The following is a 17815-nucleotide window of genomic DNA, read 5'->3' as shown; positions in this document are numbered from 1 at the left end:
GGTATGTTGTAACAGGTTTAACGTTCTAGATAAAATTATTAAAATCTCATCTCTCTATCTAATAAAAAAGTTCTGAACAAATGAAACAGAAGTAGCAACAGGTGAAAAAGATTGTAATAACAATAGTATAAAAAATATTATAATAACAATAGTATAAAAAGATTATTATAACAATAGTATACGCATGAAGTTGGCGGTGGAGTGAGATGCCGAAAACAAAACAAAAAGCATCTAGCAAACAAAACTTCCTTTGACAGCTGCCATCGGCTGTTTATGACAGTCTTGGACAAACATCTTTACAGGTATCTGTTTCTGACACGCAAAAAATAAACATGCAAACGAGAATTATCAAGATGATTCCCAACAGGAATTGCCTTTTTCGCGCGCTTGCGTATTGTGTATACGACACTCAAGATCGACACGCAGAGGTGAGACTGAGTATGGTTTCAAATATATCATACTGGCAAACATGTCAGTAGAAGTAATGAAACAGAACTCGAGGAGAGTTATATCAGAGAAGAAATAGGTTTTTTCGGATCCTGTAAATCCTTGATTCGGTTAACCACTAAGTAAGGGCCTTCCCAGTTTCTTTGTAGTTTCGGACATCGTCCTTTCTGTCTTCGAGGTTGAAAGAGCCAGACAGAATCTCTGGGATTAAATTTCATATCCCTGGCTCGAATATCATAACGAGTTTATAATTTGTCTGAAGCCATAGAAATTCTACTTATAGCAAAGCTATGAATTTCTTCTACTATGGGGAAAATAATAACTATAGCAAAATAAGTCGCCAAATGCAATTGGGGATGCATGGCATCGGGGGTTTTGTACATGTGAGTGGATTCGTTTACGAAAACAATCTGAGCAGACCTGCATAGAGAGCCAATAGCAATGTCGGGTTGATCGGAAACAACCGATCAACAGTTGCAGACCTGTCATCAAATCAGCATAAATAAATTCACCTGTCTAACAGACACTGTATAAGGAAATAGTGAGGCGCGTAGTGCCGAGGTGGGGTTGGCGCGCGAAGCGCGCAGGGGCGAAGCCCCTAGTCTCTCTATCTAATAAAAAAGTTTCAAACAAATGAACGTAGAAAAAGATTATAATAACAATAGTAAAAAAAGATTATAATAACAATAGTAAAAAAAGATTATAATAACAATAGTAAAAAAAGATTATAATAACAATAGTATACGCATGAAGTTGGCGGTACTTTAGGATGTAAGGCGACTCAAAGAATTAATTACGCAACAAAAACCTTGAATATTGATTGAACTTTTTTTTATTCCATATTTTGAGAGCCAAGAAATACAGAAAAGTCTTGTTGGACATTTGAGTTTCCGAATTATATTTTCTATGTTATGGCTGACCAAAAATTGTAAGTGCAGATGTTGAAATTTTAGGGATTATACAATTGTGATCTTTTAAATTGTGTTTCCCAATCGGGTATGAAGGTGGAACGTTGTAATTTGATGTGTTTTGAAAAATAAAAATGATATAATGAATGTTCAGATTGAGACAACATTCGCTACCTAGCTTGTTGATATATCTCTTCTCCACGACTCTAATACTGAACGACTAGATTCTGCAAATACGATGCACTATTAGTGGTAATTGTCATCTAACAAAAACAAAAAAAAAAAATTGTAGGTATCAGCACACTCTATAAGTTTGATAAAAGCATTGTTCCGATATGTATCACGAGAAAGTTGAAAAAATGGAAAAACCAGTTCTCTTAATTTTTCTCAATTTCTTTCGATATTTCAACAATCAACAGTAAATGAAAAATGTATAGAACCTCAATTGTATAACGTAAAAAAAGCAATAAAAAAGTATGTAGTGAAAATTCTTGCATCACCTCGGGGTGCCGAGTTATAGCAAAAAAAAAAATGTAGCCACTTTTTCAAGATGACGGAGACAGCACATAGGAAATGTTGGTCGACAATTTGAGTCTAAGCACCCCCCCCCCCCCCCCCCCCCAAATCCCATATGTTATATAATAATCAGCCTGTTCGGTTCATTTGGTTTTAGAAATGTATATAAATTACTGGAATTTTGGACTACATGGAGATATGAGCTGTGCCAGGCTTCAAGGTCATCCGGACAGACACTGCAATCGCTAGAAAAACAAAGACGTCAGTTCGACTCTGCAAGTGATACACGCGACACATCGTATTTTTGTAAACACGTGCGTATAGGTCTGTTTTGTGAGTGGTCAGAGATAAAAGCCATGACAAGCCCTAAAAATTAGCTTTTGAAATCGAAGCTATTATACCGGAAGACGTGCTCGAAGTAGTAAATGATACACACTGGAGTCATTTCCGGCGAAATCTAAGCGTCCGCGTCCAAACAGTGAATTTAAAAGTTGGAAGAAACGAAAAAAGACGTCTCCACTCTCTAAAAACAATTGGAAAAATTTTGTAGTAATTTTAATAGTATTTTTTTGCGACCGGACCCCCAACGGGGGTTCTGCCTCCTGCGCCCTCACCAGGGGCGACACCCCTAAACCCCTACCGCACCCCGCCTCTCTTATACTTATATATACATTACACTTATATCACAATATTTCTTTCATGGAGACTAGAGGTAAGAAGGCCGAACGCATATGGCGGAATTGTCGAAAAGTGGATCGTGAAAGTGATGAAAGATCTTGTAGTTCGGGATGTATCCGCAAGCGATACCAGCGCCTGGTTACGAATAGGATACATACGTATTAAATCGACGATTCAAAATCACCGCGCTGACGGAGCCCGCAGTGGTAGCGCCGCCAGGCGGGTACAATCCGTGGATCGTTCATCACTTTCACAGTCCATTTTGCCAGCATTGCGTTCGGCCTCCTTACCTCTAGTCGCCATGATTTCTTTTTTGACTCTAGCTTCCTACCGATTACAATTTTGCACACTGAGTTAAAAAAAAGTAGTATACGATACATGTGTGTACACGTAATCTTCGTGCAATAATCAATTCACGTACTTCGCGCACTTGTATTGTAGTGTACTATGTTATTTTATCGAATAACTTTACGATTATATTAAACATAGAAAATGAATTTCTCACAATCACATAACTATGTATCACGAGTTTTCAGTGAAGGATCTCGACGCGAACGTTGTTTTACCGACAATCTACCGGCAACAGATAGATAACCGAAATTACAGCTAATGTATTTTTTTTATCACCTGCATAGGAAGTTCGACTCGAGAAAATTCAAAGCGTAGAAGTCTAAACTAAACGTAGACGTGTTGCTGCAATACAGCAGACGCGATCGTAGTCACGACTCATCACGTCAGATGGTGCTAGTTACACCGGTTTATAGTCTAGTCGAGAAGTGAGTTTTCTGCGAAAATTAGTTACAGGTCTCGTAAAAATATGAGCGATAGCTCATTCGATCCGGAATCACAACCCGAAAAAGGAGTTTTTTGGATTTTTTCTGCCGATAAAAATTACGATTGTTATTAACAATAAACTAAAAAAAAAAAACGCCCTTTCGTTTTTTGGCTATAACTCAAAAATTATAAGTGATAGCGAAATTTAAAAAAAAGATCCTAAAAGAGGAGGAAATTTCCGATGAAAAACTCCGTACTTCCGGAATTCTAGCTCCATTATTTATAATTTTAATTTAACGCTGAAAGTAGGCTTCCGCGCGGCAGTTTCAGCATGCGCGCGCCGCCACTATAGAGAGTACTGCACATATAATAATTTTTTTATGTCATTTAATGTTTTTTTAAAAATTTGAAAAAATTCAGGGGTCATCTAGAGACTTCAAAGAATACGGTCCCGTTGAAATTTTATGTCTATCTCAATTTTTCAAAAAGTTATGCAATTGTTAAGTAACTAACTTTTTCCGGGTTTCCGTTATTAAAGAACCCGGTATAAAAGTTTAAATAATAAACCTAAAAATATTTTGCTTCTTGGAGCCTTTTTTTATAAGCATGCTGAATAAGATGACGTCATAAAACTTTTATAAAATTTTTTATTTTGTTAATTATGAATTTTCACAGTAACAAAAAATGGAAAATTCAAAATATTGTTGTTAAAAAAATTTTTTTTTTAATATGTTAAGCTATCACTGATTTCAACTCTACTTCAGACATCAATCAATACCAGTTTTAATTTTTTTATGTCATTTGTTTATAAATTGTTTATAAACAAACTTATAAATTTACAATTTTTCAAAAATTTTTTTTCACCATATGGTTGTAATGTAGAAATAATGATTTTTAAAAAAAAAATTTTTTCTTAAAAACATTATCTTATTGTTGTTAATCGTTTGTCTCATTTTTTCATTACTTAAATAAATTATTAAGAAATCGTTTTTTTTCTAAAAATCATCATTAACATTTCTCAATAGAATAGCAAAAAAATTTTTTTTTTTAATCAACAATTTGTTCATTTATTTATTTAAAAATTTATTATAAACTATTTTTTTTATTTGTTATAATTTTTTTCTAGAAGATCGAAAAATTACAAAAACAGCTACCTGCAACAATATGGCAAAAAAAATTTTCTTCTATTTTTAAAAAAATATCTTGGTTTTTTTAACACGGCTAAGTCCAGCGCTGACTCGATTTGTTAACTAACAACTTGCTGTAACTTTGCAACTATTGCAGATACAGTTTTCGACCTTCAAGTCATTTTTGTGCAGCATGAGTTAAGCTTCCTAATAAAATTTTAACCTAACGTTTATCAATTATAGTTTACTAATTACACGCTTTTATTTACAAAAGTTTACATTGTCTATTCCTTACAACCCTTATATCTCATAAACAATTAATGTTACGACAAATATGCTTCAAGGCATTCTTATCACCCGATTATTAAACTATTCGAATATATTTTTTTTATATTTTTAATCTTATTTGTTTATGAGATTTTGGAATTTTTCTTAAATTATAACCTATTTTATGGTCTTCTTTTTGGGAAGAAAATTGGATAGAGGAGATGAGGAATAAATCGTCAAAATAATAAGCAATAGTTACGTGAAAAATCATCAATTTTTTTTATTACAGATGATAAATGTGTCAAGTTGTAAAATAATTGGATTAATCACTAATTATTTCTTCCTTCTGCGCTTTGATGAAGGTTGGTCGCCTGATGTGGATGTGGAAGGGGTTGATTTTTTGTGAACATCGCGAGATTGTTGATCAGTCAACGAGTTATTTTCTTCATTATTATCGGAGGTCTTATCTTATTTAATTAGTAAACTATAATTGATAAACGTTAGGTTAAAATTTTATTAGGAAGCTTAACTCATGCTGCACAAAAATGACTTGAAGGTCGAAAACTGTATCTGCAATAGTTGCAAAGTTACAGCAAGTTGTTAGTTAACAAATCGAGTCAGCGCTGGACTTAGCCGTGTTAAAAAAACCAAGATATTTTTTTAAAAATAGAAGAAAATTTTTTTTGCCATATTGTTGCAGGTAGCTGTTTTTGTAATTTTTCGATCTTCTAGAAAAAAATTATAACAAATAAAAAAAATAGTTTATAATAAATTTTTAAATAAATAAATGAACAAATTGTTGATTAAAAAAAAAAATTTTTTTGCTATTCTATTGAGAAATGTTAATGATGATTTTTAGAAAAAAAACGATTTCTTAATAATTTATTTAAGTAATGAAAAAATGAGACAAACGATTAACAACAATAAGATAATGTTTTTAAGAAAAAATTTTTTTTTTAAAAATCATTATTTCTACATTACAACCATATGGTGAAAAAAAATTTTTGAAAAATTGTAAATTTATAAGTTTGTTTATAAACAATTTATAAACAAATGACATAAAAAAATTAAAACTGGTATTGATTGATGTCTGAAGTAGAGTTGAAATCAGTGATAGCTTAACATATTAAAAAAAAAATTTTTTTAACAACAATATTTTGAATTTTCCATTTTTTGTTACTGTGAAAATTCATAATTAACAAAATAAAAAATTTTATAAAAGTTTTATGACGTCATCTTATTCAGCATGCTTATAAAAAAAGGCTCCAAGAAGCAAAATATTTTTAGGTTTATTATTTAAACTTTTATACCGGGTTCTTTAATAACGGAAACCCGGAAAAAGTTAGTTACTTAACAATTGCATAACTTTTTGAAAAATTGAGATAGACATAAAATTTCAACGGGACCGTATTCTTTGAAGTCTCTAGATGACCCCTGAATTTTTTCAAATTTTTAAAAAAACATTAAATGACATAAAAAAATTATTATATGTGCAGTACTCTCTATAGTGGCGGCGCGCGCATGCTGAAACTGCCGCGCGGAAGCCTACTTTCAGCGTTAAATTAAAATTATAAATAATGGAGCTAGAATTCCGGAAGTACGGAGTTTTTCATCGGAAATTTCCTCCTCTTTTAGGATCTTTTTTTTAAATTTCGCTATCACTTATAATTTTTGAGTTATAGCCAAAAAACGAAAGGGCGTTTTTTTTTTTAGTTTATTGTTAATAACAATCGTAATTTTTATCGGCAGAAAAAATCCAAAAAACTCCTTTTTCGGGTTGTGATTCCGGATCGAATGAGCTATCGCTCATATTTTTACGAGACCTGTAACTAATTTTCGCAGAAAACTCACTTCTCGACTAGACTATTAGCTGAGAAAACTGTTAGGAAAATACCATTTACTAACAGTTGTGTGATATCTCTGAACAGTTTGTGAACTGTGGGAAATCGTGTATTTCGCGCGTCCGCCACAGCGCGCGAAGACGAACTTCCCCGGAAGTATTACACAAAATAGAATACGATATGCGTGCACGTATGTGACCTTCGCACTTGCTTTTTGTTACCCTCGCTTCGCTCTGTCGACAAACTATACTTGTGCAAGAATCACATACTTTGCGCACTTTTATCGTAACATACTGTACTCATTGTGAAATTTACCGAAAACTCCTTGTATGCATCAATATACATATGTAGACGTTCAAGGAAAATTCTCCATTCGTTTATACAGTACTGTAATATTGTAGCAAGTGGTGCTGTGTAGAATAGAGTATATATTCGGATCAGAAAGGGAAAAAATATCAAAAACGCCAGGTAGCGTTAAAGGGGAACGCACAGCATTAAGATAACAAAAGCTGCAGTGCCCTAGATAAAAACCCTGGTCGATTTCGACATTGACGACGTATATATCTCCAAATACCGAACTCCACGTATCTCAAACACAAAAACCGGGAAGTAACGGTCCCATTCTACACACAATTCTGAACAAAAACTCTCAAATGCATTTTCATTTGAGGCAGGAATAAAGAAATGGCACGGATTCTACGAAATCGCAACAGTAAATTCGTAGAATTAATGCCATTTCTTTATTGCTGTGCCAAATGAAAATATATTGGAGTGTTCTTGTTCAGAATTGCGTATAGAATGAGGTTGTTAAGCCCTTTTTGCGTTTGAGATATATCGACTTCGATATTTGGAGATATGTAAATCAACGTCGAAATGGACTAGGACACCCCTTAATATTATTTCATGTAAAATAAATATGTTTAATAACTGACTTACACAAAGTAAAACTGTTGGTGAGGGTTCGGCATTTGTGGCGATGCTTTTCAGAGTAACATGACCAAGTGATTCAAGTTCCATTTGACGTCTAGCCATTTCAGACAATTCCGGTACTGAAAACAATCCTTTGGCTGGCGTAGTCTGCTGACTATCAGTCTTTGATATTTCATCGAGTAGATGGTTTGCGTAAGAAGTATTTGATTTTGTATATATTGGTTCGAAATCTGGGTTCAAGATGCGAATTCCTCGAAGAACCATTTCTCGTTGATCGTTTATGAATACTGATTTGTCCAAAACATCGTTGAAACTAATATGCCGTGTTGCCATATCTGATGAGATAGACTCCAGGTAACCTAAAGTGACATGTAATTGTTATATCAGCGGTAAGGACAATGCAACAATTGAGAAGATTCATTTCATACTGCTGTGAATTTCGTCATAAACTTCGATAATTTCAAAAGAAATCGTCGATCCAATCATACTCTAAAATGTTTTCTCTAGCAATTACATTATTTTTTAGTTAAGGATGAATGAGCCCAACTGTTGGAATGAAAATTGGGAAAAGACATAAGGCACCGTTCAAATATTAAGTAACGCCAATTTTTTAAAGTAATTACGCATCGTTAGTGATATCAGCAATTTACTGTCTACCGAAACATAAAATCGATCAAAATAAGTTCAGCACATTTTTCAATACACTGGGAGATATATTTATAGATGGTAGAGATTATAATGCCAAACATGCATGGTAGGGGTCAAGGTCAAATACTCCAACGCCAAGGGGTAAATAACTTTACGTATCTATTGAAGCTAATAATCGCAAAGCAATATCAACCGGAGAACCAACGTACTGGCCATCTGACTTAGGTAAAAAACCATACTTGATCGACTTTGCAATAATTGGAGGTATCAAATGTAATTATATCACGGCTGAATCTTGTTTGGAATGGTAAGATGACATTCACCGGTTATCATTGAGTTGAATCGTAAATACTGGAAATAAGGAAATCAAATCAACTTTATAATAAAAAACGGGCTCGATAAAATACAGGGAAATTATAGATAATAACCTTTTATGTAATATTCCACTCAACACAGCCGATGATATAGGAAATGCTATCGACCATTTTAACATATTATTACACACAGCTGTTTCTGAAGCTACACCAACCCTCGAACAACGATATTATACCCAAAAAATACAAAAATTCATAAGGGATACAATACAAGAGAAGAGAGAATTGAAAAAGATTTGGCAAGAAACAAGATCAAAACATGCAAAAACTGATCTCGTTAGAGCAATCAAAAATTTTAAAATACTATTTCATAGAGGTAAGAATAACAGTATTCAAGAATATCTGAGTAAATTATCGCCAACAAAAGCAGCAGATTATTCGTTATGGAGAGCAACTAAAAAACTCAGTAGACCACAAAAATTTATGGAGCCAATAAAATGCCGTAATGGTAAATGATCTGGATCAAATGAAGATAAGGCATAATGTTTCGCTGAAAATCTATCTCAGGTCTTTGAGGCACCAATCCAGGAAGATACAGATGAAGAAGAAGAAAATCCATTACACGAATATACTACTTATAGGTACTCAAGATGAGACACCAATAAAAAGCGTCAAAGTTGAGGAAGTAATCAATATTATAAAAACACTTACATAAGTACAGGAAGTTTCCTGATTATGACCAAATAAATGGAATAATGTGAAAAGTCGTGCCACTAAAATCGATGGGATTCATAACTATACTAGTCAATGTTTGTTTTCGATTGTATGACTTTCCTAATCAATATAAAGTTGTTCAAATAATTGTTGTTCCTACACCGGGTAAGGAGCCTGGATCGATAACACCTTATCGACCTATAAGCTTCTAACCTATATTGGCAAAAGTCATAAGATAAAATATTTTTAAAAAGATTAAACGAAGTTATTACTGGTAAAAAATTGATTCCTGATCACCAATTTGGTTTTCGCAACTATTGAACAGAATTACTGCAAAAATAAGAGATGCATTAGAAAACAAAATGTACTGCAATGCTGCTTTTCTAGATGTGGCTCAGGCATTCGGTAAAGTTTGGCACAAAGGTTTATTAATTAAGAAAGAATGTAAATTCGAAAAATTGGTGGTTTCGAAAAATTAACGACGAAGCCAGGACTCGAACCTGGCGTCTAGAGATGCTTGACCGGAGCCTTACTCCACTAGACCACCTAGCCGCCCTGACTCTGTTATCGTTAATTTCTCTCATCACCAGTGAATTCGAATTTGTTTTCCTGTGCCCGGTTTATGTGTGAATAAGAAGTTTCTTCTCTTCAAGCACTGTGTATATGGAGGACTATAATGTGTAGATGTTGTGTTTACCCTTTTGAATCCTTGCTTCCGATGAGAAGCCACGTAAGACAAGCAAAGCCGTCTAATGAATGATATGCGGATGTGCAAATCATTTTTTTACGAGAAGAATATTGTTGAAAGAATGTAAATTCGAAAAATTGGTGATTTCGAAAAATTATTTTATTAATTAAGCTTAAAAAATATTATTCGGAGCCTTTCTTTCTCTTTCTTGAATTCTATCTATTAAATCGAACATTCTAAGTGAAGATAAACAATGAAATAACTGAACTATTTCAAATCAAGGCAAGAATACCCCAATGTAGTGTTCTTGGTCCAATATTGTATTTATTATATACTGCAGACATACCAACTTCAGATGATATAAACACTGCTACGTACGCAGATGACACAGCAGTACTCTGTTGCCAGCAAACTGAAATTTTAGCTACAAACAAAATGCAAGGCTAGCTGAATAAACTAGAAGACTGACTGAAATTATGGAGAACCAGAGTAAACGAAGAAAAATCAAACCATATCATATTCACAATAAGGAAAACAATAAAACTGTCAATATTTATTAGTAAAAAAATCATTCCACATTAAATATCTGGGAATCTACGTGGATCAGAAATTAACATGGAGACCTCATATACCTATGGACTAAACGAAAACAATTGAATTCGAAATTTCGAAAAATATATTGGCTACTAGGTAGAAGATCAGAAATCACACTTAAAAAGAAAATCTTACTGTATAAAAGTGTACTCAAGCCAGTTTGGACGTATGTCATTCAACTGTGGGAATCTACATATAATTCAAATATTGAAATCTTGGAAAGATTTCAAGCGAAAGTACCGAGAGTACCAGTAAATGGTCCATGGTTCCTGACGAATCAGATAATCAGAAAAGACTTGGGAATACCTACAGTAAAAGAAGCGAGTAAGATATTTCGAGAAATATAAGGAGAAACTAGAAATACATCCGAACGAATTAGCAACATATCTACTTACTGAAATAATCAATGTTACAAAACTGAAGAAATACAAGATATTGAAATAATTAAATAATTATTCCTTGAAAATTCAACTGATAACTCAATATTTAAATAAAATTATATGTATATAAATTTTGAAGGAACACGGACCACTGGGAAAGAGTTCACATGATACCATGTCATTATTTTATACATACTTCTTATTGTCAACAGAGACAGATTGTAGTAAAATAAAGGATAGAAAAAGAAAACATTGAAAGTTTATAATAATACAGAGAGATGTACTTCAAAATGGAAAATAAGGGAAAGCCAAAATAACTGAAAAAGTAATTGCAAATATGGGAGAAAAGTGCTACTTTTGTCTTAAAGATGAGGGAAACAAATAAAGAGGGAATAATATGCCACTTTCGTTCCGTTTTCAGGTAAAAAAAAGTGAACATTATGGTTGTGTCGAAAATAAATACATTTTGAGCGTATATATCACCGCAAATTCCATGTAACTTTAAAGCAACGTACGATTGGTATCCTCGGATTGCGAGGGTTACGTAATATTTTAACGGCGCCATTTCCCCGTTCAAAAAATCTTCACCAGTGCCGTTTACGTCAATAATATTGAACGCAAAAGAAAAAACATTCTTACCATGTGACAGAAATGCATATAAGTAAATTCTAATAACACAAACTTAGGTATCAACAATATCAGGAAAGTATTTATTATTAGCACATTCGAAATTAGTAAACTCTGGTGTTTTTGATCCAATTTCAATATTTCTTTCTCTCGAAAAATTCTCAAGTACTCTTTAGAATGATCTGTCACCGAAGAATACAACTCAGCAATAAAAAGTCAAGCTATTATTCATATTTTTTATTTTCTGAGTTCAATTTTCAGAAAATCATAGTATATAATTGTATTATTTTAAGGGAACCCAACAAATTTTAAGATCTTGTGATTTTCCATGATACATTGTTAGATGTGCACTAAATACAGGTACCTGTAAAGTTTGAATAAAAAAAATTTTAACATCTCCCTGATTTAGGGATATACCCTATATATGTCTTCCACCCTGTATAACGGTGGAATACAGCGAGTCAAACTTGTGAAACGATTGAGTAATTACCTTGGTGATTTTGATGGTCTGCGATACGCCCCACACATTCGAATACAGCAGCGTACGTTTGTGAATTGGTCTTCAACGAATCCTGAGCTATGATTCGCAAAAACACTTTCAACTTCTCTAGGTTACCGACTGACGCAAATCCATGTAATATAGTGTTGTAGTGAACAATATTAAGACCTCTAAGTACATACTTCAAGTACTTTCCTCGTTTTCTATACCATAATAATGTGCGTGATGCTTCGGATGTCAATCCACAGTTGACGCAAACGTTCAGATATGCATGCAGGTTGCGTTCAAAACTCGTTTTTTTACCCAGCTCTTCTAATTCCTTAATTTTCATTTTCATATTCTCGTCTTTGTTGTGTCCATCGGTGTGAGCTTTTGATTTTTTCTCTTTCTTCCTGTTATTTAAACGAATTTCGAGTGAAACAGAACATACTTATCAAAACACGAATATAGAATAGATTAAATAAACATTCAATATTTAGAGTAAAGAGTATAAATCTTTGCTTTTATGAATAGTAGTATATAATGCAAATATATGAGAATAATACACTTATTAGGGTGGTCCTTGAAAAGGTCATTTTTCAATTTCGACTGTCCTATTCCCCAAGTCGGTTTCAAATCATTCAAAAAAAATTCCCAAATCATTTCAGATTTTTACCTCAACTCTAACCCTTCCCGCCAACGGGATGGCTTTCCCCATTTAAAATACACGTGTTTCTGACACATTCTCAGTACATATTTTGATGTATTAGTAATAATGTTCGAAAAAATCTGTAACTGCGAGGTTTTAGTGGGCATTAGTGCTACTACCTGAGAAAAAAGTCTCATCATTATACCAGGCAATCTCAACAAATAATTCAAGAATAATTTTTCAATTTTTCCAGATTTTTACCTCAACTCTAACCCCTGCCACCAACAGGATGGATTTCCTCATTTAAAGAAAGTTTTTCTGTAAAAAACCGAAAGTCAATTTTTCGGTTATTTTTTACGAATATTTCACCGAACGCTGCCCTCAAAATATACATGTTTCGGACACATTCTCCGTATATATTTCATCGTGAGAGTAATAATGTTCAAAAAAATCTGTAACTGCGAAGTTCTAGTGGGCGATAGTGCTAATATCTGAGAAAAAAGTCACATCATCATATCAGGCAATCGCGACCAATTGTACACCCATGAAATGTGATTTGTTTTTATAATTATTTAGAGGAAGTGCAATTCGTCTAGATTGTCTGGTAGGGTGATTTGAATTTTTCTCAGATAGTAGCACTTATACTCAGTATTTATATAATTTATATAAACCTCGCAGTCACAGATTTTTTTGAACATTATTACTCTTGCAATGAAATATGTATGAAGGATGTATCTGAAACATGTGTATTTTAAATGAGGAAATCCATCCCGATGGCGGCAGGGATAAAAGTTGAGGTGAAAATCTGAAAAAATGGAGGAATTATTTGGAACCGAATTGGGAGGTACGACAGTCAAAATTCAATCATGACCTTTCCAAGGACCACTCTAATATGTATAACATAGGGTGGTTCAAAAAATATGACAATCTGATTTTTTTCGTGCACGCGTTTTGAGAGTTTCAAGATGTAAAATGAATGCCGGGGTCGCAAGGAAGACGTATACAATCAACTTTTAGAGGTCGTGAGTGAGAAGTTCGTCGGGGAAGGTCAATTATTGATGGAAGTAAAACCGTTAGGATTCTTTTGGTGATGCTTAATACTTTTTTTTAATGTAAGTTTCCTTTCTTCAACTTTGATTATAAAATTAAATATAAATTCTCAATATATTTATACTCTATGAACACCTACTAAAGTCTTTGTAATTATATAAATTGTTTCTTCCAATAAATAGCCTGATGATGGCTGGCTGGGCCCAGCCGTAAAGTCGCCAAAGAATCTTAACGGTTTTACTCACATCAAAAACTGGCATTCCCCGACCAGCTTCTCACTCATGAAAAATGACATTTAATGCATTTCATATTTTATCTCAAGACTCGATTGACGGATCCTTATGAAGAAAATTATGAATATCCATTACCAAAAGACCATTTACGTGAATTAATTTGGACGCGAAGGACCACTCCCAAGGTGCCGAAAAACATTAATTTGAGTTAGAAATTGTTATATTTTGAAATCGAGTGGGTGTAACAAACATTTTTTTTTCTTCATTTCATTGCTTTAGGTGTAGGTATAGTACCCCCACGAATTATTACAGATTTTTGTGAGTGGTGCGCCACGTCGGAAATTGCGATTTTTGCACATTTTTGCCATTCTTTTACTATTTTGACCATGTCTTCAGGAAAAGTTGACTGAATATCCTTGGAATTTCGAGATTACACTTTCAAGTAATAATATGCTCAACATCCAGCCTCGTCACCTTGCATTTATATGAGAGGTTTGAGTCGGTGAAATGTCTTATGTCTAAGGTGAAAATTACATTTTTGTTCCAGTTTATTAACAACTCAAAGTAAATTAAGATGGGAATACCGATATTTCTTTTCTACTTGCACTTATTAACACCATTAATCGCAGCAGCTTGTCCCTACGTGCACCCGCTCCTTGAGAAATCGATACAATGTAAATAACATTTATCAAGGAAAATCCTATTCTAGACAAGAAAAAAAAAGAAGAAGAAGAAGAAGAAGAAGAAGAAGAAGAAGAAATAACGTCTCTATGCAAACCGTTCACAATCTGTTCCACGAATGGATTTGTTATAGATGTTCCGCGGAGTTTATGAACTTTGGGTCTATTATGCAAACTATGTCCTTTGCCTCTCCACCGCCGATTTGACGAGCTGTCCTATGTCGTTGGGTTTTCAGCGTATTCGAACCGTCCTTTCTTTCGTAGTATCGCCTTAGGCACTTGCTCGCAAAGAGCAGGACTATGGCCGGGCTGCGTGTAGGCCGTGTCCACGAAGAAAACCTTTGGAGCTCGGGCAGTCCAGCAGCCGGGCTTTCGACACAGCAGCCAATAAACTCCGATACTATGGTTCTTGTTTCAGGTTTTTTCTCTTCCGAAGCTGGTATTTGCGCATCAGCTTCGTCTACTGATGTTTGCTTCGGTCCATGTTCAGGCGGCATTTCGGCAGGCGGTGTGAGACGACAGCTTGGTATTAGTACGCGAATCTCTTTCGACTCTGTATGGTGATTTCCAATTCATTTTGAACCACGGTCGTCAACCGGCCAGCTATTAGCGCGGCCTGTAGCTCTAGACGTGGAATGGAGAGCACCTTTATCGTAGAGACAAGATCTTCGCTTGCCACTGATTTAACGTCCACGCGGCTATTGACGTATTGAATCCTAGGGTAAATCATGGCTGCGTAGGCTAATTTGCTAGCATCACAAAACACGTGGAGATTGTTCTTGCATACCTCCACATTACAGATCAGGTAGCAACGCGGTATTTCCACCTTTTTAATGGATGGAAGGTCATCAATCCACCTTTTCCAACTTGCGAAATCGGCGTCACCCAAATCCTCTTCTAATTTAATTCTACTGCGACAGACAGCCTAGCGGGTTGAAGACAGACATGAAGATTTGTAGCATCTCGCGTTTTGTGGGCCTCTTTTCAGTTGTGAATAATTTAGTGGGTATCATCGTAAAATCGGTCTCGAAACCGAACATATCCGTTCGTGGGTCCCAAGTTAAGCTTGGCACTCTTTCACAATGATACCGGTGTTCCTTTGCCGTGAGATTGACCGTCTTCTTTACGCGATCATGTGGCGATATGTTTTTCGAGACTACCTCACGGTTACTCACGTCCTGGTAGCTGCAACAGCCAAATCGTCCCACTAAAAAAAACCGAACGGGAGATTTTCTTACTTTTTTATCACTAATTTATTACTACAATACTAAATTTATTATCCCTACTAGTTCAGCGTAAGCGTCTTGTGGCGTGGCATTGGTCGAAGCTGCACCAGCCATATCGTAACTTGCCTATATTTCACACCATCAAGGTGTACCTTACGTCAAAATATTTTACTTTTTTATTACTTTTTGAGAATATCAACCTAACATAAGGAATGCTAACCCATAAGGGGGTCAAGAACCCTTATTCCCTAATTCCATAAATAAATCATCTTTCAGGCTAAGTACTGACAGAAATTGATTGCTCTTAAGATCTTTCAAGTTTCAAAAACCAAAGCACCTTTTGCCTAGGAGTACGTAGTTGTGTCGGGATGCATTTTCGGCCGTTTGGGGTGCAGTGGGTTGTGGTAATAAAATGACTGACCTCAAAAACTTCCGTTTTCACCCAATTCGTTTAACATCTTGCACGACTGATACATTTTACCCACCTATAGAGATCTTCCAAGTTTCAGAAACCTAAGCACCCTTTTCCTACGAGTGCCAGGAAGCATTTCTGCAAGTTTGGGGTGCAGTGGATTGTGCTAATACAATGACTGACCCCAATAACATCCATTTTCACCCGATTCCGTAGACATCTAGCGCAACTGATATTTTTTACCCACCTATGGAGATTTCTCAAGTTTCAGAAACCAAAGCACCTCTTTCCCAGGAGTACTCAGTTGTGCCGGAAAGCATTTTTGCATGTTTGGGGTGCAGCGGGTTGTGGTAATAAAATGACTGACCCCAGTAACATCCGTTTTCACCCGATTCCGTTCGCAAAGGGTACTTTGGTTTTTGAAACTGGAAAGATCTTCAGAGGTGGGTAAAATATATCAGTCGCGCGAGATGTCGACGGAATTCGGTGAAACCGGACATTGTCGGGGCACGTTTTTTATTACCGCATCCTGCTGCACCCCCAATAACTCAAAATGTCTCAGTGCACATAACTGTATGCCTGCAGGTGCGAACAAACGTCGAATGCAATCAATTGATTTACTCATGGAATTAGGGAATAAGGGTTGTTTACCTCCTTATGGGTTCGCATTCCTTATGTTAGATTGATATCCTCAAAAAGTAATGAAAAAGTAAAAAATTGTGACAGGGTACACCTTGATGGTGTGAAATATAGGTAAGTTACGATATGGCTGATGCAGCTTCGACCAATGCCACGCCACAAGACGATTACGCTGAACTAGTAGGGGTAATAAATTTAGTATTGTGGTAATAAATTAGTCATAAAAAAGTAAGAAAATCTTCAGCCTGGTTTTTTTTAATGGGCTGATTAGGCTGGTGCAGCTACCAGGACATCGGTTACTCGCCCAGCTATGCATTTTAAACCGGGCTGAGTCGTTGATTTTGATGACGTCCCTGGCCAATGCGATCGTCTCTTCTATCGTGTCAACGCTGTCCAAATAGTCGTCCATGTAAAGTTTCGCTTCAACAGCTGCTGTCCCCTTTGGTCTTTCATTCGCGAATTCGTCCGCATTTTTATTGTTGACGTAAAGTGCTGTTGACGGAGAAGATTTTACTCCGAAGATCAGCGACTTCATACGGTTATGAGCTTGCCATAGGAATCGTTGGACGTGTTGATCCTCTGGTCGTATTTTTACATGTAAAAACATATCTCGCACGTCTCCCTTTAGCGCTACTGATCTTTGCTTGAATCGTAGCAGCACGCTAAAGAGAGACGGGTGTAAGTTTGGGCCCGGCAGCAGCCGGTCGTTTATCCATACGCCCTGTGATCGGGCGGTAGCGTCGAGCACTAATCTAAGTTTGCCTGATTTATTCGGATTCTTGACCCCGAAATGTAGCAGATACCAGGTTGTCTTCGGGTCACCCTCCAGCTTGTCTACCAATAGAGCGTACGCACGGTCGATGAGTTTCTGCATTTCAGTGTAGTACGTCTCCGCGTAAGTCTTATCTTTGCCCAGTTTCCTCTCTAAGGTCATGAGCCTGTTATACGCGTTTTATCTGCTGGGCGGTAGCGAGGTAAAATCGCTTTTTCATAGT

The 17815-nt window shown here is 35.4% G+C and overlaps 1 protein-coding gene across 8 annotated transcripts in view; it reads right to left on the bottom strand.

Moving 5' to 3' along the window:
* Positions 1–17815, bottom strand: part of mtRNApol (mitochondrial RNA polymerase) — a 102298-nt gene that overhangs the window by 47494 nt on the left and 36989 nt on the right. For all 8 annotated transcript variants that reach the window (XR_011176576.1, XR_006882085.2, XR_006882084.2 and 5 more), the window contains 2 exons: positions 11944–12344; positions 7495–7847 (listed from right to left, as the gene is read on the bottom strand). Coding sequence is in view for 3 of the 8 variants with exons in the window: in XM_046616178.2 (XP_046472134.1) it covers positions 7495–7847; positions 11944–12344 (754 nt within the window). In the remaining 5 variants the exon portion in view is untranslated. The remainder of the gene's footprint in view (positions 1–7494; positions 7848–11943; positions 12345–17815) is intronic.

The sequence above is a fragment of the Neodiprion pinetum genome, chromosome 3 (genome assembly GCF_021155775.2).
Source record: "Neodiprion pinetum isolate iyNeoPine1 chromosome 3, iyNeoPine1.2, whole genome shotgun sequence".
In the NCBI taxonomy this organism is placed as follows: domain Eukaryota; kingdom Metazoa; phylum Arthropoda; class Insecta; order Hymenoptera; family Diprionidae; genus Neodiprion; species Neodiprion pinetum.
This window is presented reverse-complemented; position numbering and strand designations above follow the sequence as displayed.